The following is a 27,181-nucleotide window of genomic DNA, read 5'->3' as shown; positions in this document are numbered from 1 at the left end:
TAATGACCAGGTCATTTCCCTTTCTTTTCATTATCAACAATTTCTTTTTTTTTCGTCTTTTCCCTATTTCGTCCTTTTATCGTTTTTCATTTTTCCTTGCATAATCCCACTTTTTGTGTTCGGATTTGACTCCAACTTTGCATACATCCATAATATTAGAATTCTAGGATATCTACATTTGCACTTTTATAGAAAAGTATGTTAAATGTTCACTTCCCTTGTAAAGAGCATAAATGCATAACTTTTGGTAATTTCCTTAAACTTGAGGGTTTTTTTTGTAATTAAGTAATGTAATTAATTTTCGTCTTAGGGACCATTTTGTAATTTAATTTGGAAGATATTTTCAAAAAGAACCTTTTTGCAATTTCCAAAAATGTGACAAGTGTCATATTCCTAAGGTACCACTTGTTAGCTTGGTTGTGAAACCACTTGGAGCCATTATCCCTTAACACATGGAGGGTAGAGATTCACTCATTTGTTGGCCTAGGATTGGAGCACATGTTGACTTAGATTCATGACAAGTGTAGGTTAGTGATCTAGTATAGGGAGACACCTTGGATTCATGACAAGTGTAAGCACAAGATTAAGTCTTGCAAGTGTGTGTGTGAGACGTAGTGCAAGAGCACCTAGTGAATGGAGAAGCCCACCACCTATTTAACTTAAGGTTTATATTTCTTCTTGCATATTTCATCTTTTCCTCTCAAACCCTAACTTGACCACCATTAGAGCAAAGCTTGAGTCATAGTTTAAAGCTTTATTTTGGTGCCCTTCCATTTGCCTTAGATCATTGAGCTTGGAATACAAAAGCCTTGCCTCATCATCATCTTTATAACCCTAGAAGGAAAACTTAAGATTCCTTTGCTTTCCTTGGATTTAAGAGGAACAATCCTCTTGTGAGGTAGGGGGTGTTATCATTTATCTTCCAAGTAATTTAATTATTTTTATAGTGATATCCAAGTTATATGCATGTCTTGTATGGAAATAAGAAATAAATGACTAATTGTAACTTGTATGAAATTCATTTTAGACTTGATAAATGGCATGACCATGACTTGATCTTTGTTGTGTATTAAATTGGCATGATTTAAATGAGCTTTTAAAGCTAGAGGATTAATTGATTTATGTTGATTTAAATTCAAATTAATTATACCATGCTTGTAATTCATTTGTGACTTGATATAAAACATGGCCATGAATTACTCCATGTCATATATTAAATTGGAATAATTTGGACAATTCTTGAAATCTAGAGAAATTACCTAGTTGGTCTACTTAATTTCTACCATGTTAAACTAGTGATTTAGTCATGTAATCCATGGAACTCATTGTGTTTTATCACATATCATAACTTGTTGCTCTACTTGTTGATTTTGGAAACTTGCGATATTATCAAGAACATGACTAGGCTAGGACTTGGTTCTAGTACGGGGGATTGTCCCTCTAGAACTATAGTGCGCACTAGGGGAAGGTACCCATGGGTTAATAGCCCTAAAGTGATCTCAAGAGTATGGTTTTACTCCGGGCAATATCCAAGTATCCACTTTGGCTTGATTTCGCATTTAAATTCCAAGTTGTTAACTTTGTGAATTTACATCTCATTATGTTATGTTGAAAGTTCTATTGTCACTTGATAATATGAATTAAATTGTATTGGATTGCAAACTTGGTATAAAGATAAACCCATGCATTCCCTACGAGTAAACTTGTTTACTCACTCCTAAGTTACTGGGTGTTTTTCAGGTAAAGAAGCCATAATGTGGGATGCACAACAATCTTAGACTTGCTAGACTACTTGGAGTATTTTTTTTGCTATGTTAGAATATGAACATGTTAGCATATCTTGTTCCATTTTGCTTACTATGTCAAATAATTATATTTATTGTTCAAGTCATGTAATGTGTACTTAAGTACACCTTTGGCTACTCTATATATGTGTATTGCAATGAGGCCAAGGGCCAAAGATACTTTAAGCTATGTATGCTATTTAATTTTCATACTATGTTTATGAAGTATGTGAAAACTCATCCATTGAAGGGTTAAATTTTGCATATAATATGCCATAAGGCCATAGGCCAATCTAGCGCGTTTGAAACATCATTTTACATATGCGTGCATGTTCATATATTGAAAAATACATTGATTCCAACTTTTGAGTTATTTATGGTTGATTTATGAGAATTTATGCAAAAACTCATGCATTGAGCATTATTCAAGGTTTTCTTGCGACTTAACATGCAATGGTTGTTCAATTAAGGTTTAAAGATGTTTTGAAGCATGTTTGAATCATTTGGGAAGCATACAAAACCTTAGAATTAATCCTAGCATCCTTCCCATGGATCACAGTGAGTTGCAGTAGAGTTTTTCGCAGCAGCAGGGTCCATCGGTCGGCTGATGGCAATCATCAGTCGACTGATGATGGTCTCGTAGCATTCCAGTAGCCATTTTAGAAAAAAATAAGCTATCAGCCGGCTGATGATTGGGGTTCAGCTGGCTGATGATTGAATTTTAGTCAGCTGATGATGGAGGTTCAGCCGACTGATCCTCCCTGATGCACGGTTCACTTCCAGCATCTCGGACAGAACTTTGGGTCAACTTTAGAGGGCCGTAACTCATTCATTTCTAATCCAAATTAGGTAATTCTTGAGCCTAAACTCAAGATGTTGAAGTCAGTTTTAAATTGACACCAGTTTTAAATTGACACCAAGAACACTCAAAAAATCCAATCTTACCGAAAGTTATGACTTTTTTAGTGAGATAGGTTCTTGAAATCTCCAAATCGGAGAATGCTTCTTCTTCTTAAATTCGTATCTTTTCCGTCCGGACTCCGAATTAGGTGATTCTTGAGTCTAAATTCATTAATTTTTCATTATGTTTCCAATGGTGTACCTGGTAGCATTCAATTCTGGGTGAAATGACTATAATACCCTTGGTCCATTTCTTATAGGATTTTAAAGTCTTTGTTCTCTTCTTGCTTCCATTGAGTCTTGGGACTTCTTAGGAAGCTATCCTTGTGTCTTAGGGGTGATGTACATCTATAGAGACCATATTTCACTTTAGCTTCCACATTCTTGAATCATTATTTGATTTTCATTCGATTTAACATAGGACGCACTGGCCTAAAAACCAAGGCCGTCACAGGTGGTATCAGAGCTCCTAGGTTCGAAAACCTTAGGACGACGGGTTTTGGGTGCATAACATGCTTTTGTTAGTGTACCTTGATTTATTAGCATACCTTTGATAACATGTTTTTGGCATTATAACATGATTACATTTTTCTTAGTGACATATTTGTTATTATGATATGTCTCTATGCTTGTATGCTTATATGTTTAAGAAGCATCCTTGTTTGACATATTGCTTAAGTGCTTAACTGTTTAAACAGCCTTCTTTGATTACTTTATCATGACCATATGTCACATACCTCATCTTGCTTCGTGTTTCTTACTTTCATCGTACGAGTTGCATTCGGTTATAATAACTTGTGTTATTGTTGACCTCTTTCATTGCATATGTTTAGCATCATGGTTGTCACACGTGGGGAGTCTTTGCGTCAGGGCGTTGAGGAGCAGGTGGACGACACCGAGTTTACAAGGGGTCTAGAGAAGCCTAGGATTCCAGTTCGTGGCATGGGTCCTAATCCACCACGAGCTCCGACTTATGAGGAGCAAATTGCACAGGGAGTGGCTTTGGGGATGTCAGAGTCCATTCAGCAGATGTTTCATCAACAGATGACAGGGATGCTGATTCTAGTACCGGTACCAGCACCGGCACCAGTTGCTAATAAGGCATTGGACTACTTTATGAAGTTACAGTGGGTTAAGACGACCAGTTTGTAGGAAGTATGGATCCGCTTGTTTCGGAGGCATGTTTTGATCTCATAGTACGCAGGCTTGATAGCATGGGAGTACCCACAGACCGATTTAGGATCTCCTTGACAGCCTCTATGTTCATGGGAGATGCTGATATCTGGTGGAGGTCTATGACCAATATCCACGATGTGGAGGTGATGACTTGGGAGGAGTTCAGGACATTGTTCTTCGACTGCTTCTTTCCGAGGGCTATGAAGTAGGATATGAGAGTGCAGTTCACAGGTCTCTATCAGGGCATGATGAGTGTCATTGAGTATGAGACATGCTTCACTTCTCTTTCCCGCTATGCACCGGAGATAGTAGCTACCGATGAGCTCAGGGCAAAGAAGTTTTAGGATGGGTTACATCTTGATATCAGGCCACGGATTTCAGTATTGGATTTGAGGACCTACGGAGAGGTGGTCCAGAGAGATATGATGGTAGGCAGAGGACCGAGATCAGAATAGGATCAAGGGATTGTATAAGCAGTCTCGTGGAGAGGCTTCATCAGTATCTACTGGCGGACTGTGGAAAAAGGCTAAGGCCGGGGACAGTTCACATACTCAGGGATAGTCACAACAAACTAGGTCTGCATCTACAGTTCCAGTATCTTCAAGGTCAGCCCGGGGAGTGATTTGCCACCATTGTCAGCAGTCGGGGCATATCAAGCCTTGCTGCCCACAACTTCAGCCACAGGCCAGTCAGTCACAGGCTAGTAAGCCTACAGCTTCGATGAAGGGGTTTCAAGGGACTTGCAACTATTGTAAGCAGACAGGTCACATAAGGAAGGATTTCCCTCATCCACGGAGTAAGGTACAGAGTGGCGCAGGTCCACAGGCCACATCGGTAAAGTCGACAGTTACACAGTCAGGTTTCAGAGTGCCTCAAGCACCATAGCCGGTTGCACCGATCAGTTCGTATCAGGTTAGGAACCCTACACCTACTGGTTTCGGACATTAATCAGCTCAGCAGGGCAGTTCTCAATAGTCAGGGGCTCAGGGACGAGTCTATGCATTGCCACAGGCCAATACCTCCGCTGGGAGTTCTATAATTCGAGGTATCTTTCCAGCTTTTAGTTCTTGGGCTAGAGTTCTTGTTGACACAGGTGCATCACATTCATTCATATCTGCATCATTTGCACATTCTTTGGGTCTGGAGGTCATGCAGCGGGATGGTTTCCTTTGTGTTGACACACCAGTTGGGGGTCTAGTATCTTTGGACCGTGTTTGTCAGGTTTGTGCTATCGAGATAGCTGGACGGACTTTAGAGTTCGATTTTATTGTTCTTGACATGGCGGGCTTTGACATCATTCTTGAGATGGATTGGTTATCCTTCTTTCGGGCTACGATTGATTACTTCAGCGGGAGGGTGTCCGTTTGCACTCCTAAGGGCGATTATTTCCATTTTGTGGGAGATCGGAGCGATTCCCACCCGGCGATGGTTTTCAGTATCAGTGATTAGAGTCGCCATAGGTCCTATTTTGCTAGTCTATTAGCCGATGAGGACAGTTGTTCAGGCCATGTTTTTCCAGCAGTTGTAGATAAGTTTCTGGATGTCTTCCCGGAGGAGTTGACAGAACTCCCTCCTCTTCGGGAGGTTGTCTTTGCCATTGATGTCATTCCCGGTACTGCCCCTATCTCTATGGCACCGTACCGCATGGCACTGGCAGAGCTTGATGAGCTGAAGGCTCAACTGGATGATTTGAAAGGTAAGGGCTTTATTCGTCCTAGTGCTTCACCCTGGTGAGCACCGGTTCTTTTTGCGAAGAAGAAGGATGGGTCTTTGAGACTTTGCATCGATTATCGCAAGTTGAATCACGCTACGATCAAGAATAGGTATCCTTTGCCTAGGATTGATGACTTGTTTGATCAGTTGAAAGGAGCGACGTGCTTTTCGAAGATTGATCTGAGATCGGGTTCTATCAGTTGAGGGTTAAGGATGAGGATGTATCCAAGACCACTTTCCGCACACGGTATGGCCATTATGAGTTCCTGGTGATACCATTTGGTTTGACCAATGCTCCAACAGCTTTCATGGATTTGATGAACCGTGTATTTAGTGACTATCTTGATAGGTTTGTGGTGGTGTTCGTTGATGACATTCTTGTGTACTCAGCTTCGAGGGAGGAGCATGAGTACCATTTGAGGACAGTATTGCAGATCCTTTGGGATAATTAGTTGTACGCCAAGTTCGAGAAATGCGAATTTTGGCTATCGGAAATAAAGTTCCTTGGACATGTTGTGTCAGGGGGCGGAGTTACAGTGGATCCATCAAAGATTAAGTCGGTGATGAATTGGGAGCATCCGAAGACAGTGTTTGAGATTTGGAGTTTTCTTGGCCTAGCCAGCTACTACAGGAGATTTGTTCGGGATTTCTCTCGTTTAACAGCACCTATGACTCGACTTACCCGTAAGGGGGTCAAGTTTGTATGGAACGAGGCATGTGAGTTTGCTTTTTAGGAGTTGAAGGTCAGGTTAACATCGACTCCAGTTTTGATCATTCCTGAATGTGGTTTGGGTTATGTGATCTTTTGTGATGCTTCACGGGAAGGTTTGGGTTGCGTCTTGATGCAGACAGAGCGGGTGGTTGCTTATGGGTCTCGATAGTTGAAGACTCATGAGTTAAACTATCCGACACATGATTTGGAGTTGGCAGCAGTTATCTTTGCCCTGAAAGGGTGGAGACACTATTTGTACGGGGAGAAGTTTGAGATTTTCTCCGATCACAAGAGTCTCAAGTATCTCTTCTCTCAGAAGGATTTGAACTTGAGACAGCGCAGATGGGTTGAGTTTATGGAGGATTATGACTTTGAGTTGCAGTACCATCCGGGTAAGGCCAATGTAGTAGCCGACGCATTGAGTAGGAAGTCACGGGGGACTCTTACTAGCATTTCCATTCACAGATAGAAGATGCTAGAAGAGCTTGTGGATCTTGGTTTATAGTGTTATGAGGATGTTTCACCGGCTATTTTGTTTAGTCTTGTGGCTCAACCGACACTTGCTAGCAGAATTATTAAGGCACAATTGGAGGATGGGGAGATAAAGGCCATCCATGCTCGGATTTCAGGCGGTGAGGATGTAGAGGGTTGGACCTTACATTCAGACGGTAATCTCAGATACAAGGGGATGATGTTTGTTCCCTTATCTTGTCGTGAGGACGTTCTTCAAGAATTTTACCACTTTTGGCTCGCAGTTCATCCTGGTGGTACGAAAATGTATCACAATCTGCGGTGACAGTTTTGGTGGCAAGGCATGAAACGGGATGTCTCACAGTTTGTGGCTCGATACCTTACTTGTTAGTAAGTGAAGGCAGAGCATCAGCGACCGGTGGGATTGTTGCAACCATTACCAGTAGTTGAGTGGAAATGGGAGCATATTACTATGGACTTCATGATGGGACTTCCAAGGTCTCAGGCGGGGAATGATGCACTTTGGGTCATAGTTGATAGGTTGACTAAGACGGCCCACTTCTTGCCTATGGCAGTGACTGACAGTGCAGAGAGATTGAGTGGACTGTATGTGAGGTAGATCATCAGGCTTCACGGGGTTCCAATATCCATTGTTTTAGATAGGGATCCGTAGTTCACATTTCACTTTTGGCAGAGTTTTCAGGAGACTCTTGATACAGGGCTTCATTTCAGCACATCATTCCATTTTTAGACTGATGGCCAGTCGGAGCGCACCATTCAGATATTAGAGGATATGTTACGGGCTTGTATCTTGGATTTTGGGGGTAGTTAGGAGGACTACTTACCCTTGGTTGAGTTTGCCTACAACAACAGTTACCAGACCAGTATTGGCATGGCACCTTTTAAGGCGTTGTATGGCAGACCTTACAGATCTCCAGTTTGTTGGACCGAGGTCGGTGATACCATTGCCTTGGGTCCCGACATTGTTATTGAGACTACGGAGAAAATCAAGTTGATTCGGCAACGGTTGGCTACCGCACAGAGCAGACAGAAGAGTTACGCTGACAGACGGAGGCAATCCTTGTCTTTTGAGATAGGAGACCATGTCTTTCTCAAGATTTCTCCATGGAAGGGACTTCCGAGATTTAGACAGACTGGCAAGTTGTCTCCTAGGTTCATTGGACCATTTGAGATTTTGGAGCGCGTCGGTGAGGTTGCTTATCGTTTGGCGTTACCGCTAGACCTAGATAGGGTTCACGACGTCTTTCATGTTTCTAAGTTAAGGAAGTATGAGCCGGACCCATCACCTGTTCTATGGTGGACAGATGTGGTGGTTGATGAGGACGCGACCGACGAGGAGGGTCCAGTCCAGATTCTTGATTCACTGGAGCAGGTCTTGCGGACCAAGACCATTCTATTGGTTAAGGTCTTATGGAGACACCACGGCATTAAGGAGGCTACCAGGGAGCTCGAGCAGGAGGTTCGCTCTCGGTGCCCCCATTTGTTTTCTCTTTCAGGTACAACACGATTTCGGGGACAAAATCTCTTTTAAGGAGGGTAGGTTGTAATGACCCGATCATTTCCCTTTCTTTTCATTTTCGGCAATTTCTTTTTTTTTTCGTCTTTTCCCTATTTCGTCCTTTTGCCATTTTTCATTTTTCCTTGCATAATCCCACTTTTTGTGCTTGGATTTGACTCCGTCTTTGCATACATCCATAATATTAGAATTCTAGGATATCTACATTTGCATTTTTGTAGAAAAGTATGTTAAATGTTCACTTCCCTTGTAAAGAGCATAAATGCATAACTTTTGGTAATTTCCTTAAACTTGGGGGGGTTTTTTGTAATTAAGTAAAGTAATTATTTTTCGTCTTAGGGACCATTTTGTAATTTAATTTGAAAGATATTTTCAAAAAGGATTTTTTTGCAATTTCCAAAAATATGACAAGTGTCATATTCCTAAGGTGCCACTTGTTGGCTCGATTGTGAAACCACTTGGAGCCATTATCCCTTAACACATGGAGGGTAGATATTCACCCATTTTTTGGCCTAGGATTGGAGTACATGTTGACTTAGATTCATGACAAGTGTAGGCTAGGGATTTAGTATAGGGAGACACCTTGGATTCATGACAAGTGTAAGCACAAGGTTAAGTCTTACAAGTGTGTGTGTGAGAGGTAGTGCAAGAGCACCTAGTGAGTGGAGAAGCCCACCACCTTATTTAACTTAAGGTTTGTATTTCTTCTTGCATATTTCATCTTTTCCTCTCAAACCCTAACTTGACCACCATTAGAGCAAGCTTGAGTCATGGTTTAAAGCTTCATTTTGGTGCCCTTCCATTTGCCTTAGATCATTGAGCTTGGAATACAAAAGCCTTGCCTCATCATCATCTTTATAACCCTAGAAGGAAAACTTAAGATTCCTTTGCTTTCCTTGGATTCAAGAGGAACAATCCTCTTGTGAGGTAGGGGGTGTTATTATTTATCTTTCAAGTAATTTAATTGTTCTTATAGTGATATCCAAGTTATCTACATGTCTTGTATGGAAATAAGAAATAAATGACTAATTGTAACTCGTATGAAATTCACTTTAGACTTGATAAATGGCATGACCATGACTTGATCTTTGTTGTGTATTAAATTGGCATGATTTAAATGAGCTTTTAAAGCTAGAGGACTAATTGATTTATGTTGATTTAAATTCAAATTAATTATACCATGCTTGTAATTCATTTGTGACTTGATATAAAGCATGGCCATGAATTACTCCATGTCATATATTAAATTGGAATAATTTGGACAATTCTTGAAATCTAGAGAAATTACCTAGTTGGTCTACTTAATTTCTACCATGTTAAACTAGTGATTTAGTCATGTAATCCATGGAACTCATTGTGCTTTATCACATATCATGACTTGTTGCTCTACTTATTGATTTTGGAAACTTGCGATATTATCAAGAACATGACTAGGCTAGGACTTGGTTCTAGTACGGGGGATTGTCCCTTTACAACTATAGTGCGCACTAGGGGAAGGTACCCATGGGTTAATAGCCCTAAAGTGATCTCAAGAGTACGGTTTTAATCCGAGCAATATCCAAGTATCCACTTTGGCTTGATTTCGCATTAAAATTCCAAGTTGTTAACTTTGTGAATTTACATCTCATTGTGTTATGTTGAAAGTTCTATTGTCACTTGATAACATGAATTAAATTGTATTGGATTGCAAACTTGGTACAAAGATAAACCCATGCATTCCCTATGAGTAAACTTGTTTACTTACCCCTAAGTTACTGGGTGTTTTTCAGGTAAGGAAGCCATAACGTGGGATGCACAACAATCTTAGACTTGCTAGACTACTTGGAGTATTTTTTTTTTTTGCTATGTTAGAATATGCACATGTTAGCATATCTTGTTCCATTTTGCTTACTATGTTAAAAACTTGTATTTAATGTTCAGGTCATGTAATGTGTACTTAAGTACACCTTTGCTACTCTATATATGTTTATTGTAATGAGGCCAAGGGCCAAAGATACTTTAAGCTATGTATGCTACTTAATTTTCATACTATGTTTATGAAGTATGTGAAAACTCATCCATTGAAGGGTCAAATTTTGCATATAATATGCCATGAGGCCGTAGGCCATTCTAGCGCGTTTGAAACATCATTTTACATATGCGTGCATGTTCATATATTGAAAAATACATTGATTCCAACTTTTGAGTTATTTATGGATGATTTATGAGAATTTAAGCAAAAACTCATACATTGAGCATCATTCAAGATTTTCTTGCAACTTAGCATGCAATGGTTGTTCAATTAAGGTTCAAAGATGTTTTGAAGCATGTTTGAATCATTTGGGAAGCATACAAAACCTTAGAATTGATCCTAGCATCCTTCCCTTGGATCACAGTGAGTTGCAGCAGAGTTTGTGGCAGCAGCAGGGTCCATCGGTTGGTTAATGGCAATCATCGGTCGACTGATGATGGTCTCGTAGCATTCCAGTAGCCATTTTAGAAAAAAATGAGCTATCAGCCGGCTGATGATTGGGGTTCAGCCGGCTAACGATTGACTTTCAGTCCGCTGATGATGGAGGTTCAGCCGACTGATCCTCCCTGATGCATGGTTCATTTCTAGCATCTCGGACAGAACTTTTGGGTCAACTTCAGAGGGCCATAACTCATTCATTTCTAATCCAAATTAGGTAATTCTTGAGCCTAAACTCAAGAGCTTGAAGTTAGCTTTCCATTGAAACCAAGAAACTCAAAAATTCCAATCGTACTGAATGTTATGACTGTTTTAGTGAGATAGGTTCCTGAAATCTCCAAATCGGAGAATGCTTCTTCCTTAAATTCATATCTTTTCCGTCCGGACTCCGAATTAGGTGATTCTTGAGTCTAAATTCATTAATTTTTCATTGTGTTTTCAATGGTGTACCTGGTAGCATTCAATTCTGGGTGAAATGACCATAATACCCTTGGTCCATTTCTTATAGGATTTTAAAGTCTTTGTTCTCTTCTTGCTTCCATTGTGTCTTGGGACTTCTTAGGAAGCTATCTTTGTGTCTTATGAATGATGTACATCTCTAGAGACCATATTTCACTTTAGCTTCTGTAGTCTTGAATCATTATTTGATTGTCATTTGGTTTAACATAGGACGCACTGGCCTAAAAACCAGGGCCGTCATACCATATGCCCCGAAACAAGTTGATAAACATTCCCTAACTTCATACAAGCATCCATAACATGCTAAATCAAAAGGAAACTTTAAATCATATCCCAATGCATGAATTTTGCATAAAAATTTATAAGTCACCCAAAAATAGTTCCAAAGTCAAAACTTAAGAGTTTTGTGAGATGTAAACATGCACGTAAACGTAAAATCAGATTTAAGACGTGTCCAAATGGTCTGTGGCCCCAAAATACCCCCAATGCAAAATATGACCTATCAAACCACAATTTCGCATAAAATGTCATTTAAAGAGAAAACTTGCAACAAATAGACCTAAATGCATTCAAAAGATCATTTAGCCCTTGGCCACATGTCATACATAATAAATGAGTCCTAGTGGAAGTGCTCGTGCACACTTTGCACCACCCGATTTGAAAATGAACCCTTAAAGGCTCGGATTTTCCTATGTTAGCCTAAAAATGCAATATATGAAACTAAAATGTAAACCTTAAAACAAAATGGTGTTTGGCCCTTACCCACACCTTATATATGGTAAATGAATGCTAAATGATGAATTTCATACACAATGCACACTCTAGTGCAAAAATGACATATTAAAACCCTAGTTTTTCATATTATTTCCATTTAAGGCAAATTAAAACATTTATGAATATACATGGATTTCAAAAGAAGTTTGGCCCTTGGCCACATATCACAAACATAGAATTAGTGTCAAAAAGTGTGCTTAGGCACATATTACAAGTTCAAGGCAAAAATGACATTTTTTACCTAATTATGTATTACAACTTCAATGTAAAACTCAAACATGCTAACACTTGCATGTGAACAAGAATATACTTAAAAGAACTTCAATTCGACAAAATAACCTAGGGATATTGTCCATCCCAAACCAAGGCTCCGTACCTGAAAACAGCCCGATAACTTTAGGGTGAGTAAACAAGTTACTCGTAGGGAATGAGCATGCATAGACATAACATTTTACAAGGTTATCACATTAATGCAAAACAATTCAAAAGGGTCATGCCACCTAGCGTTTATGTCAAAGGTGAGACTTAAGGAGCATCCTAAGCTACCTTAGATCTTTTCTAGCATAAATTACATCATTTATGAAATTTAAACAATATAAAAGCATGTTATACAAAACAACAAGATATAGATTCTCAAAACCATCAACTTGAAATCTGAAATGCAAAATCAACTAATATGGTTCATACCACCAAATGTCCATGTTCTAAATGAGTCTAAGGAATCATTCTAGGCTATATTAGAACAATAAAACACAAATCACAATATCGATGCAATTTAACCAATATTGAACTCCCAATACCATGCATAAAGCATGATTTCTCAAAGTTTAACATCTTGAAACTAAAAACGGGAAATCAAATAAGGAACACCAAGTTATAACATCATCTAGTAATCAATTTGAAATAAAATGCGAAATCAAACAAGGAGGATACTAGGACATCACGCCAGATCAGACCGACAACATGGTTACTTTAGGGTTACTAGCCCACAAGTAACCTCCCTATGTGCGCACCAGACTGTAGTTATACAATGACGTCCCAAGTTTTCAGAATCAATAAATTATGCAACAACGTATATATATATATCAACATGTATATACAAGATATTAACCATCTACCATGCACAATTAAATTTTTGGAAACACACAACACATACTCTAAGTCCATAACTACTATTGCATGACAAATGTCGAATCTTCAGAGTGTGATTCGTTACATGCTATAATAAAATCACATGTCAAATCTTCAGTGTGCGATTCGTTACACGCTCTGACAATATCATTTAATATTGAGAACATAAATTCATGAATCTAATACAAATTTAAAATCATGATTTAAACATATAACCAACATCAAATACATAATTAAATCATGTATGTAATCTTTCAAATTTCAGATCTTGCTCCTTGAGAGAGTGTTGTAATCTTTCAATTGCATGGGCCATAGTCGTCAATTGCTCTTCATACGAGGTAGTACTTGTCATCATGACTGGCATAGTGATGGAGTCAGAAAAAATCTTTGGCCTTGGGTGGACTAGCCTTGAACTTGTGACTGGAGCAACCTTTGAGGTTGTAGGAACCTTCCTCCTTGCCCCCAGCGAGGTGGAACTTGAACTTGTGACTGGAGCAACCTTTAAGGTTGTAGGAACCTTCCTCCTTGCCCCCAGCAAGGTGAAGGCGGTATGAGTTTGAGTTGTTACTTTAACAGATTTGGCAGAATTGACTTTCATCGCATCGTGTTGTCTTTTGGCAGGAACGGATGATTTGACCATGCTCCACATAATTGAACTTGCAGAGGTGTTTGTACCACTTGACGAAGTTGTAACCTTCTTGCCACCTTTTGTGATGGTATTGATGTTGTCCGTCATGACCGCGATATCTTTGGTGGTATTCTTGCTCTTTGTTTGAATCTTATTGGAAGTCATAGAATCTGACGATGAATTTGTTGAGAATTTGATATAGGAGAAAGAGATGAGAGGCAGAAGATGTCCCACCGGGTGTGCCAGAAATTTGTACACACAAATTTTGTAATCTGAATAATAAGAAACAAAATATGGGCAAAATAAAAATTTTATTAATTTGTGAATTTGGAGTACAATCCTTTGTGATATCTTTTACAAAAAGAATGGTCCTCTAATTCGATCTCCTTTTTGGTTGGTTGGATCCAAGTGCTGCACGAGCTTCTTCTTGAATCACCTTGGAATTTGATGAAAAACGGCACGTCGTTGGATGTGCTTGTTGTTGATCATCGTGGGATTTAATGAAGAACGGCACGTTGTTGGATGTGCTTGATGTTCTTCGCTTTTGGGTTTGGATTCTGAATTTGTGTCTCTGACTTCTGAGTCTCTGGACTTCTGAATTCTGAATCTCTGGATTTATGGACTCTGAATTTGTGTACCTGAATTTCTAGACTTCTGAATTCTGAATTTGTGTCCTTTGTTGAATTTGAGGAAGAACGGCACGTCTTTGGATGTGCTTGTTGTTCTTCGTCTTCAGAGAGAAGAGAATTTGTTGAATTTGGTGAAGAACGGCACGACTTTGGATGTGCTTGGTGTTCTTCGCCTTCAGGTTCGGGATTTTTGGCCCTCTGGATTTCTGATTCTCTCAATTTCTGGACCTTCTGAGTCTCTGGATTTCTGGTCTCTGAATTTGTGTGTCCCTCATTCTTCCTCCAGGCCTCTATTTATAGGCTTCTTGGGTTGATAGGATGATGACACGTGTCATCTCCTGATAAGGATAAAATTATAACTGGGCCGGACCGGTTATATTATGATAATTATCCTAAAAAATAATTATTCCAAATATATTTTATTAGGAATAATTATCTGTTTATTTAACCATCTGTGTTGGGCTAATTAAATAATTTAAATGGACCAAGCTTGGGCCAATTAAATAACTTAATTAAACATTAAGCCCATAATGGGTCAATTTGTCAAAACCAAAGCCCACTAAATTTTTAGTGTCTACACCCACCATTTGGAGTCACTAAAAGGATAATTTTTCTGGCCAATATCTGGGCGTCCGAACAGGGTCGATCTCAATTTCTTCCACATTATGTTGCGGGATAATATATTATGTGTGCCCGGTGCACCATCAAAACCGTCCATTCCCGTGCGTGCAATGCATGAATGGTTCTAATATGTCCGGTGCATGGTGCACCAGACACACCGAATACCTCTTGTGATTGGAACTTATTAATAATGACTTTTGCTTCATATTAGTTATAGTTGGGTACTAGTGTTAACAGATTTATAAAAATGACTTAGAAAAACGGTTATTGTACGCAAAGAATGAAAATTGGGAATTAAATACTCTTTCACTTCATGTTCGTCATTCAACTATTATCATAGTAATATAATTGCTACCTACCTTATTTGGTGAAATCAAGAAAAACTATGTTAAAATAATGATCTTGAAACAAACTAATTGTCCCACCAAACAGTTGTCCAAAATTAAGGTCGTGCATCAAGGCTGTAAAGATAGTTCTCAATTTGTTGTTCAATCTATTATTTGGGATGTTCTAGCATACCTCAATATTAGATTAGAGGATTTATTGATTGATTTCTCTCCTTCTTTATGATGTTTCTGAGAAAGTGGCACTCAAGTTGCTAAAGAAGCCTGGCTGTGCATCAGGTTGACAGGTTTTATTTGGATTGGAAGGCCATGACACATGCTCTCTTATGTTTTTGTGACAAGAATTATCAAGCAGCTGGAAACTTGGTTTTTTAGTCTGTTTAGGTTTTCTTTGTTGTGCTCTGTAATTGGACTTAGTCCATTTTTTTGTTTCTGCTGGAGATTGATCTCCCAGTTGTAATTGTACTCCTTTTTGTTTATATAAAAAGAAAAGAAAAAAAAAATACCCCATTCAGGAAAAAAAATAATTAAGGTCCTGTTTGGTGGTGGTGTTATTTTCATAAAAGTGTTTTAAGACAAAATTTGTTCTTTTGCATTGTTGTTAAGAGAAACACATAGAGGGCTGGTGACTAAGGCGGTCGCCTAGGGCCTCTGATTTGGCCCAATTTTACTAAGACTTCATGAAAAATAAAACTACTAAGGCCCAAAGCTTGAAAAGTCACACTTGAGCCCAACAGACTTATACAAAATTCAGTAATAATTGATCAATAACAACAGGAAGAAAAAACAAGATAGTAGCATGTAATGTTAATGTGACAGTGTGACACTAATTTTTTTTTTGGTCACTTGTGACACTAATTACTAATATGGAATATAATACATATTAGTTAAAACAAATACAGTTATCAAATTATATAAATTTGACATATACTACGTTGTTATTCAACTAAATAAATAAATAATAATTAGACTAACAACCAAAGAAACAATTAATTGATTCAACTTAAAAAAAAGAAGAAACAATTAATTGAATTAGCCTTTCCAAAAAAACAATTCATTGAATTAGATGAAAAAAAAAGTAAAAAAAGAAAAACCAATGGCATACCAAAAGTAGTCCACATTGTGGAGATTACCAACACCATCGGAGCACAACCATTCACCCCGTCGACCGGACACTCCATAAAGAAGAAGAAAGATGGAAAAATTATATATATTATGCCACACCATGATGCTTCTTTTTCTACTTTGTTGTTAAGTACTTATAATATATTTCATGAAATATTGTCGAATATATCTTAGTATGATTAACAACAAATTGAATTTTATTGCATGAAGACAGATAGGAAGTGGTATAGTCGAAACTTAAAAATCAATGTCATGGTAAACGTTCTTCATCTAATTATTCTTTTTTTTTTTTTTTTCTTCTTCTAAATTACTCTTTGATTTATATTTTCTGATAATATTGAATATGTACACTATTTATTGGTGGTGATAAATTTATTATTATTGGTTGGTTGTTATATGCAAACTGTACTGGCACACAATTATTTGTTAGTGGTGATAAATTTATAATTATTAGTTAGTTGTCTCATGACACTACATATGCGCACAATTATTTATTGACGATGAACACAATTATATTGTTGTGTGCTAAATTTTGGTTGAATATATTACTTGTTGAAATTGAAAACATTGTGTGAATATATTTTATGTACTCATCGTCTATAATTTTTTTATTTTAATTTCTTTTGCATGTGAAACTTTATGTGTGAAGGGTCTTAAATGTGAGAATTCGCCTAGGACCTCTCAAAATTTTGAGTCTTAGGGCCACCCTAAAAGCATGTATGGTGATGTAAAAATTCTTACAGTGAAAAACAAAACAGAAAGAAGCAGAACACGTTTGACATAGTAAAATTTCCTTTCAATGACTTCTGACTTAAACGGTGGCATGCTTACAAAAATTTCTTGTTTTTCTTCGTCTTCTTCATTGATGTTAAATGATACAACATGTATTGCAGTGTGGAGAGGGACGTTAGTCTTTTACACATTAAGTTGTGCTATTGAAAGACTTGGACTTCTTTCTCCCTCTTTGAATCCTGAAAATGGACCACCCTAGATATTTTACTCCTAGAATAAATTTAGTCCACATAAAAGGATAATTAATCAATATATGACATAAACATTTCATGTTATCTAGGGCATATATATCTCTCTTCTTCTTCTTCTTCTTCTTCTTTTTTTTTTTTTTTTTCTTGGGTCCATTTTCTAATGGAAAATAAAGCAAATTGGATAATTTACAAGTCCTTTACAAAACCATATGATGGTATGTTTGGAAGTACCGAATTGACTCATTAGATTAGAAAAAATTTAATACATATTTTGCCCAACTCTTTTTTTCTAGAGGTGAATTAACCAATTAACCGACTTCTTATACAATTTATAACTCATCTCACAAATTCACTTAATTTAATTACAATGTAATGCAATTTCAATGAGACTTGCATGTTGCTATGTTTAGGTGTATCTAATCAGCTTCTTGGATTTAAAATTAAAGAAATTTAGTTAAAACTCTAAACTAAGTTTTCTTCAATTTTAAATCAAAAGCACCCATTCATTGCTCTAAAAACGCAACATGATAACAATTTATAATTTGTTTATAATTAGTGTTGTGATTACAGTGACACAAAATATATTATATTAAATAGACAATCATATTTGAAATATGTAATTATTATGAATAGAATAATTCAATAAAACAAAATTTGTCTACTTAGGTCATCCTTATTAACCGCGGAATCATTCCTCAAGGTGAAAAAAAAAAAATTTGTCATTCGTCAAGGACTTTCCCAATATGACTAGTTGAGAGAAACTTAGGTCCTATTAGGAATTGGTCAGAGCATTTAAATATGTTGGGCACTTAAAAATGTTATACATATATATTGAGATTAGAGCCAAGAGACTAGAGAAAGTCTCATCTTTCAAACCAAGATTATGTTCTCTCTTAGAATTTTCACCAAGGCTCCGTTTGGTTAGATAAAAATAAACAAGAAAAAAAAAGAAATAGAAAATGAAAGAAAAGTGAAATGAATGAAAAGAAAAGTTATTTTCTGATAAGTATTTGGTTAACATGAAAATTTATTTAGGGAAATTATATGAAAATATTAGTTTATTAGTTTGGATAGCATGAAAATGAAAAGAAAGTAATTGTGCATACCAAAATTACCCTTATGATTTCAAATACTAAAAAAATAAATAAATTTGTGTTTGATGATGTCTATTTTTATCAAAGTTTTAATAAAATGATAAATTATTAAATTTTAATAATATAATTATTTATATTATTTAAATTAAAACAATACTTCAAGACTTCTTAGGCAAAACCGTAGAAGTACCGTAGAAGTAGAAGTTGTAAAACTATCTATTCATTTAAGATAAATAAGGAAGTTTAAAAATAAAAATAAAAAAAAAATTTAAAAAATTTGGGCTCATGGACTGATAGGCTTTCAACAAGAGTACAGAATATTTTTCTCTCTATATATAATAGAGGTGTATAATATATCTTATACAATGCTTGGAATCCCAAAAAAAAAAAATCGTCCAAATAGTATTTTGCAAGAGAACATGTTTAAAGAGAAGTTGTTTTCCAGAAGTCCACTAAAATAGAAATTGTTATAGAACTTGCCTCTTTGAAACTTATTAGAAAAGAAACTCAATTAGAAAATAAAAAAGTTAATTATTTAATATGATTCAGTTGTTGGATAAAATAGGAACTTCAAATAAAAAGAAACAATTTTCACGAGAAAATATTATTTCCCCATATTTTGTGTGAGAAAAGTTTTGGAAGAAATAGTCTAATGCGGAAACTATATTTTCTATTACAATTCAATTTCCATCTATCTAAACTCTAAAAAAATTTAAAAATTTTCTCTTTCCTTTCTTTTCTAATTGATTTCATCTAAACAAACGAAGTCTAAAAGACTCGAGAAATTCTCAAATTTCAATCCGCAAGTGAATGTTCGCTCTTATGAAAACTCTCTACTAAGATTGCTCTTACTCCTTTTTCTTTTTCCTTTTTTTAAATGCCATCTTCAAGCCTTAGGTTGGTAGGAACTTATTTTGAGATGTGAGCAAACCCTGGTTCTTGTGTATAAAGATTCATGGTATATACTTAAGATCACATACTTTCTACTACACCCACTTATATATATACAAGTGTCTTGGAAATATCAATCTCAACTTACACTTTTGTTATCTCCAATTTCATGGGCTTAAGACATTTAGTTGGGTTAGTGGTGAGGATACATTGGGCTTACTAACCTTTTGGATTCAATGAATTAATAATTCACACCAGCCCATTAAACCATGGACTCAATTAATTAATTAATTGATTAATCTTAGCTTCATTAAATGAAATTAATTACACTCCAATCGAATCTTTGGTTGAAGACCTGTCAATGCTTAATTAACTATTAGATAAATAAATGTCAATAATTCGATAGCTTTATTAATTTATTTGTTTTGACACCTTGATTATTTTGTATTTGATCACATAAAATATTTATTTGATAAAATAATGTATTTATGAATTAAATTATATGACCAACGGGTTAGTGGTCTAGCGATATCAGCTTCTTACTTCTCAAAGGGAGGTCAGGGATTCAAGTCTCAAAAGAGATAAGTGTGTGTGAGTACCAATTAAAGAAAAAAAAAAAAAAATTATGAAAAACACGCAGAGCCCTCCGAATTCGGTTGTGATAAAAAAAAATTCTGAGTCAAAATAACTGTAATAGTATCGATGCAAATTTTGAAACAAGCTACTAATTAATAATTACCCAAAGTACTATATATTAGACCCATAGACCCCGCTGAGTAAATAGAAGTAATCATTAATCAATACAAGAATTTATACTTCTCTTATGCTTAAATTATATGCGACGACTCTCACAATAGTCTCAACTTATTATTGATGGAACTTATCTCTTCATTGATATAGAGTTCATCAGTTATCACCAAATATCAACCATTTATGATGACACAATTTTTTGCGGTTTATATTTTCCTGTAACATGAACATCATAACATACATATAAATTACTTGTGTAGTAAAGTGGACAAAACCAATTCTAATACCGAATTGAACTAATACATAACATTTATATATAAAGCATTTATTAAATTTGAAAAGAGATATCACATCCATTTAATAGTACAAACACACCGTTCCGAAACTAAATTCAGTTATGAAGAGGGCACAGAGATGGAGCCAGGATTCTGGTTTGGGGGAACCGAAATTTGAAAATTTTAAAAATCAATTATAATATAATTTATATATGTATGTATACAAAATTAGTCTCAGTGCCTATACATATAATTATATATGGAGGAAAATGTAATCCAGAGTATTAGAAAATAAAATCTAAATAAATAGAGATGTAAAAATGCAAAGAGAATTGGTGTAAAAAAAATATTATTAAAAATTAATTTTTCTCAAGTAACTGTTTCAATTTTTGAAAAAAAAAAATGAGTATTTTAATTGCACTTCAAGGTTTATCATTATCATCTTGACGAAAGATTAGTAAAAAAAAATTGTACTAATTTAATTAAACAAAATCTGGCAAGTTTTTATAGAAAGCGATTATTAGGAAAAAAATAAATAAGTACTTTAATAACCTATACAAATAAATACAATTTTTATTTTTAACAAATGGCACCTAAAAATGTTGTTACACACATTTTTGTTAATTTTAGATATTTAATTTTTTAACAAGAAAGGTTCATGTATCTTTATTGAATATCATATATAATCAATATTATAAATGTTTGTGTGTATATATATATGTATATATGCAAATGCAAATATATATAATAATTACGTGTTGCATTAAGAACTACGAACTTAGATAAGACTAAACACGGTTGGTTAAAATTAATCTGAGTTTTGAAAAAACATAGATAAGGCTAAAAAGGTTTAATTAAAATTACTATGAATTTTGAAAATATATAAGTTATACTTATTTCCAAACTTATTATAGTTGAGGCCAGCAAATAGTTTTTTTTTTATAAAAAAATTGGGGGGCCAAATATGGGATTTATTTACAAAATAACAATTTGTAAGGGCTATTAACAAAATTTTTAAAATTTTGGGGGGCCGTTGAATTTTTTTTATAAACTTTGGGACCAATATATGGTATTTATTAACAAAATAATAATTTGTTTATTAACAAATATTATGATTTTTTATTTTTTTTGGGGGGGGGGGGGGGGGGGCATCTCCCTCCCCCGGGCTAAGAGATCGCAAATAATCGAAATATATTATGAGAACGCAAACGCGATGAGCTGAAGTGAATTGAAGAATCTTGTGAAATATATATATATATATATATATATATATATATATATATATATATATAGGGCTCAATGGCGACCCAATCAAGGCACAAGGCAACGTTTGGGTGAAGTACAAACGATGTTTGAGTAAAAAAAAAACATAGAACCAGGGAACGTATGGTGTCGCTTATATTTTTCCAACGCCCCCTTAGCAATCAAAAAAACAAATTTAAGCTATAAAATTTATGGTTTCTGCCCCCTTGCGATGGAAAGAAAGAGCAGAAATAGGGAAAAAATAAAGGGATGGGAATTTTTGTGAGTAATGTATTTCCGACCCCATTAGTGGTGGTCGGAATTGAGCCAACTTTCCAACGCCCCCCATTTGGAGTCACTAAAAGGATAATTTTTCTGGCCAATATATATTTGGGCGTTGAAACAAGGTCTCAATTTTTTCCACATGACATGAAAACCAAAATAAGAATGAGGAAGAAAAAAATATTATGTTGTAGGATAATATATTCAGTGTGCCCGGTGCACCATCTGAATCGTCTATTCTCGTGTGTGTAGTGCTTGAATGGTTTTAATGTATTCGGTACATGGTGCACCGAGCACACCAAATACCTGTTGTGATTGAAACTTATTAATAATAACTTTTGCTTCGTATTAGTTATGGTTGGGTACCAGTGTTAACAAATTTATGGAAATAACTTAGAAAAACGGTAATTGTGCACAAAGAATGAAAATTGGGAATTAAATACCCCTTCACTTCATTTTTGTCATTCAACTATTATCATAGTAATATAATTGCTATCTACCTTATTATATTACTATTATCATAGTAATATAATTTCTTCATTGATATTAAATGATACAACATGTCTTGGAGTGTGGAGAGGGATGCAAGTCTTTTACACATTAAGATACGCTATTGAAAGACTTGGACTTCTTTCTCTCTCTTTGAATCCTGAAAATGGACCACCCTAGATATTTTACTCCTAGAATAAATTTAGTCCACATAAAAGGATAATTGATCATTATATGACATAAACATTTCATGTTATCTAGGGCATATATCTTTTATTTTTTTTTTTTGGGTCCATTTTCTAATGGAAAATAAAGCAGATTAGATAATTTACAAGTCCTTTACAAAAATATATGATACTATGTTTGGCAGTACCGAATTGACGCATTAAATTTGAAAAATTTTAATACGTATTTTGCCCAACTCTTTTTTGTAGAGATGAATTAACCAATTAATCGACTTCTTATACAATTTATAACTCATCTCACAAATTCACTTAATTTAATTACAATGTAAAGCAATTTTGGGCGGGGTCAAGGTCTTTCCCAATATGACTAGTTGAGAGAAACATAGGTCGTATTAGGAATTGGTCAGAGCATTTAAATATGTTGGGCACTTAAAAATGTTTGGCAGAAGTCACATTGAAGACTTTTCAAATAGGAAAATATACACATGAAGACTTTTAAGTTTTAACATTAACTAGCAAATTTAATTGGATTCACTGCGTACTTGACCGGTTTTGATTGATTTCGACCCACTATCATACTTGACCCGTTTTTAATGCCAAATTTCTCAGCTACTAGCCTCTATAAAAGGAACGAAGAATATGCAATATTATACATCTTGCATTTAAAGAAAATAGCAAAATTGGTTATAATTACTTCTTCATCTCTTCGATCTCAATGGCTATTTTCTATGAATTACTACTACTTGGCGTATTGTTGCCTATCATACACAATGCAGGTGCACAATTCATAGTTACTAATTTTCTCGCAATTATGCAACTTCTTAGGATTCATGTTAACATCATTTATGTAACCCAAGTGTGATTGTAGTACACCCTAATTTAGGATACCGAGCCTTGTGATATAGGCCACGTTGCATGGCGTAATATTAACACACACGAGAGATAGAGTACATATATACATATATGGTCATGCTTGTGCTAACCATTTATTTATTTATTTTTTAATCTCTACTTACAATTTTCCTCTAGCTTATACAATGTTGGTTATAATGTGTTTTCTCCAATTAATAAACTCCATACACATGCAGGTGCACAATCCATAGGTGTTTGCAATGGACGACTTGGCAACAATTTGCCATCGGAGCAGGAAACTGTGGACTTATACAAATCCAATGGCATTGGAAGGATGCGAATATACGATCCAAACCAAGCAACTCTGCAGGCACTCAGAGGATCCAACATAGAACTCATTCTCGATGTTCCGAACGGGAAACTTCAAGAGCTTGCATCCGATGCTTCAGCTGCAACTCAATGGGTCCAGATGAATGTACAAGCTTACTCTCCCGATGTAAAGTTCCGATACATTTCTGTGGGAAATGAAGTAGATCCCAACACTGAAAATGCTCAGTATGTTCCGTTCGTTCTCCCCGCCATGAAAAACGTCCACAGTGCGATTGTAGCAGCCGGACTACAAGACCAAATCAAGGTTTTGTTGGCTTTGGTCTAATACTACTTTGATAAAAGAGTAGTGATCGAATTTGGTAGTTACCGAATTCAAATTATGTGAGGAGTTATAAGTTTCATCACATCATGTCATGATCATATGATAGAAGCGACCACCTCTCTCACATAAATTGAATTCTAAGTGCCCAATAATTAGAGGGCATAATTATATAGCTTCAAAGACTTTTATCTGACCAATTACGTATAAATGCTCAATTACTCTTATTACTTCACTGACATCACTTTTAGTAATCCTAATTTCCATTGTCTTTTGGTTGTATATTACTTCCACCATTTTCTATCTCTACTTTTCCATGGTGGAATTTTTAGAATGACCTGCTTAGCTTTCATTTCACCTCTCACCATCAAATGAATTGTGAATAACCCGTCAATCTTCTCTTGGAAACAAGGGGCACTTCCGGTTATGTGGGTGCTTGAAACAATTTTGTCTTATCCAATATTGTATAAGATAGAGTCGGACACATCCAACTAAAATTATGTAAGTAAAAATGATGTCATGATGATATTATCATATTTAAGGTGATGTTATCCCCACTTACATAAAACAATCAATATATGACTTTCGGACTACTTATCAATATTCAAACAATCGGATACATCCGACTTTTGGACCAATTATCATTATTCTTATCTTTAATCCATACGCATCTATCATGGATACCAAAAACTTGAAAAGACTGGATACTAAAATCAAGTCTGTTTTCCCACAGGTTTCGACAGCAACGTACTCCGGACTTTTGGGCACCTCTTACCCTCCATCAAATGGGGCATTCCAAGACAACGCAAGGTCATTCATGGAGCCAATCATCAGCTTCCTTGCTAGCAATACTGCCCCATTACTTGCCAACATATACCCTTACTTTGCCTATATTGATAAACCCCAAGACATTCAGCTTCCTTATGCCTTATTTACTGCACCAGGAGTAGTTGTAACCGACGGTTCATTAGGATATCAAAACCTTTTTGATGCATTGTTGGATGCCATGTACACTGCCGTTGAGAAGGTAGGTGGACATAATTTGGAGATTGTGGTGTCGGAGAGTGGCTGGCCGTCTGAGGCTGGCACTGCAGCAAGTGTGGAGAATGCAAGCACTTACTACAGAAATTTGATTAATCATGTCAAGGGTGGGACTCCAAAGAAGCCAGACAGGGCTATACAAACCTTCTTGTTCGCCATGTTTGACGAGAACCAAAAGCCTGGGAAGGAAACGGAGAAACATTTTGGCCTGTTCAGTCCTAATAAGCAGCCTAAATACCAAATTGCTTTCAGTTAAAATACTGATGAATATGAAAAATGAAGGAAAATTTAAAGTAGCGAGCTAAATTATATATATATATATACATATGTATCGATGAATAAGAATGGCTTGTGCTTATATAGCTTGAACATTGTTTACCTGGAAAGAGAATGTCTTGGGTAAGGCATGCCTGTGATCTCTATTCTATCTTATCAATTAATTTTCGTCTTTCTGTTTGTTTATTTAAGGAAGCTATGTAATATAAGATTTGTATGGAGGAGCAAAAATTAATAAAAGAGACATTTTAATTTTACACATGCTGTCTTTATCCTTCGTGGTATTTTATTTTAAATATTCAAAAGGCTAACAGTCAACGATGAACTGGAAATGATGCTAATGTTTTGGCTAACAGTCAACGATGAACTGGAAATGATGCTAATGTTGTGGCTAACAGTCAACGATGAACTGGAAATGATGATAATGTTGTTGGGGCTAAGGTAGAAATAATGGCAATCAGTTGTTCTCAAAGGTGAAGATTATTAATTTTGGAGTGTTAAAACGAGAACGTTGTTTCTCTCTCTTGATTTGTGGTAATTAGTTGAGAATGGCTATACTAAATATGATAATCAGAAAGAGAATAATGGTTGCACAAGGAAAACGAGAAGAATGATGCTAATGCTATTTGGATTATGTGTTCTAAAAGTCAATTATTTATTTTTAATATTTAATTTTTTGTTAATAAATGTGATTTATTATTAAATATAATATTTATGCATTGGGTTTATTATACCTTGGCATTGTTTGCAGGATACTTTTATCAGTAAGATTGTAACACACTTGACTTCTATGAGATAGAATGATTTGTCTTAATAATTGGGATAGTTGACTCTAAATCAGTGTGTTAACTAGTATGCTTAGAGTACATTAATTAACTGGATCACAATAAGATCACACACATACAAATTACTATCATTATTTTGGTGTACTTCTTATATACTAAATTTATTAGGCTCTTAATCCTGAGGGGTTTAGTGGACTCAAGTTTTAATATTGTTCACTTTAACTTACCAATGTGTGAGATCTTTAAGGTCAATACCATGGTAGTACCAGGAAGCTAATGTTGGAGTTGTTGGAACACAAATGCTTAACAATGAATCCACACTCATTATAAGAATTATAATAATAAGTTTGGCGGCTCCAAAAATAACCGTTTGACAGAGATGATTAAGGCCAAAAAACAACCCAAAGGGCCGGTTCCGTGGATAACTTTGTATGTGGTATCAAATGTGCATACATCTCCGAAATGACTATAATCTATAATCATACAAGGATTTACCCAAAAAATATTCATTATCATTTGTTCATTATCCAATTGGAGGTTATAGTAGAATGACGAATTTTTACGGCACTATTCTTTGAAATGTGACAGGAGCCACACCTGATTGCCATGTTACATATCCAAATGCCTTTTCTATTGTAAGTAATTGAGTCGGTCATGCTTTGTGAAGCCAACTGATTTAATCCCATCAACTTCCCCTGCCATAAAATAAAATGCAGTAGACGATGAAAGTCCTACGGCATGTGACAACTCAACATCAAACGACTGGGTAACACTAATACTTGTTTGCGAGGGCATCATGTGCCTCAAATTAGGTTTGACAAAAGGGTGGTTGTGTGCTTCTACAAACTTACATACAACATAAATTTGCTTTAATCTGTCATTACATAATACCCATCTGTGTATCACAACCAATTCGAGTTTCAGACCTAAGGGT

General features: G+C 35.8%; 1 protein-coding gene across 1 annotated transcript; it reads left to right on the top strand.

The window, feature by feature from the left end:
• The first annotated feature begins 5,489 nt into the window (after nucleotides 1-5,489).
• LOC132296494 (glucan endo-1,3-beta-glucosidase-like) lies at nucleotides 5,490-25,721 on the top strand. Its single transcript, XM_059794693.1, has 5 exons — nucleotides 5,490-5,556; nucleotides 13,728-13,861; nucleotides 23,273-23,420; nucleotides 23,733-24,130; nucleotides 24,879-25,721. Exons 1-5 carry the CDS (start codon nucleotides 5,490-5,492, stop codon nucleotides 25,440-25,442), a joined length of 1,311 nt encoding a protein of 436 aa, XP_059650676.1. The 3' UTR covers nucleotides 25,443-25,721.
• The last annotated feature ends 1,460 nt before the right edge of the window (nucleotides 25,722-27,181 follow it).

The sequence above is a fragment of the Cornus florida genome, unplaced genomic scaffold, assembly GCF_030987335.1.
Source record: "Cornus florida cultivar Cherokee Brave unplaced genomic scaffold, ASM3098733v1 CherokeeBrave_3.0.0_Hap2_Chr02, whole genome shotgun sequence".
Classification (NCBI taxonomy): Eukaryota; Viridiplantae; Streptophyta; class Magnoliopsida; order Cornales; family Cornaceae; genus Cornus; species Cornus florida.
The sequence above is the reverse complement of the archived record's forward strand: the minus strand, read 5'-3'. Positions and strand labels throughout refer to the sequence as shown.

Excerpts from the sequence above, each read along its gene's own strand:
- LOC132296494 (XM_059794693.1), top strand. The coding sequence starts at position 5,490 with ATGGCACCGTACCGCATGGCACTGGCAGAGCTTGATGAGCTGAAGGCT. Across the intron at positions 13,862-23,272 it reads TGACCGCGATATCTTTGGTG|GAACGAAGAATATGCAATAT; the intron begins GTATTCTTGCTC and ends CCTCTATAAAAG. Across the intron at positions 23,421-23,732 it reads GCCTATCATACACAATGCAG|GTGCACAATCCATAGGTGTT; the intron begins GTGCACAATTCA and ends ATACACATGCAG.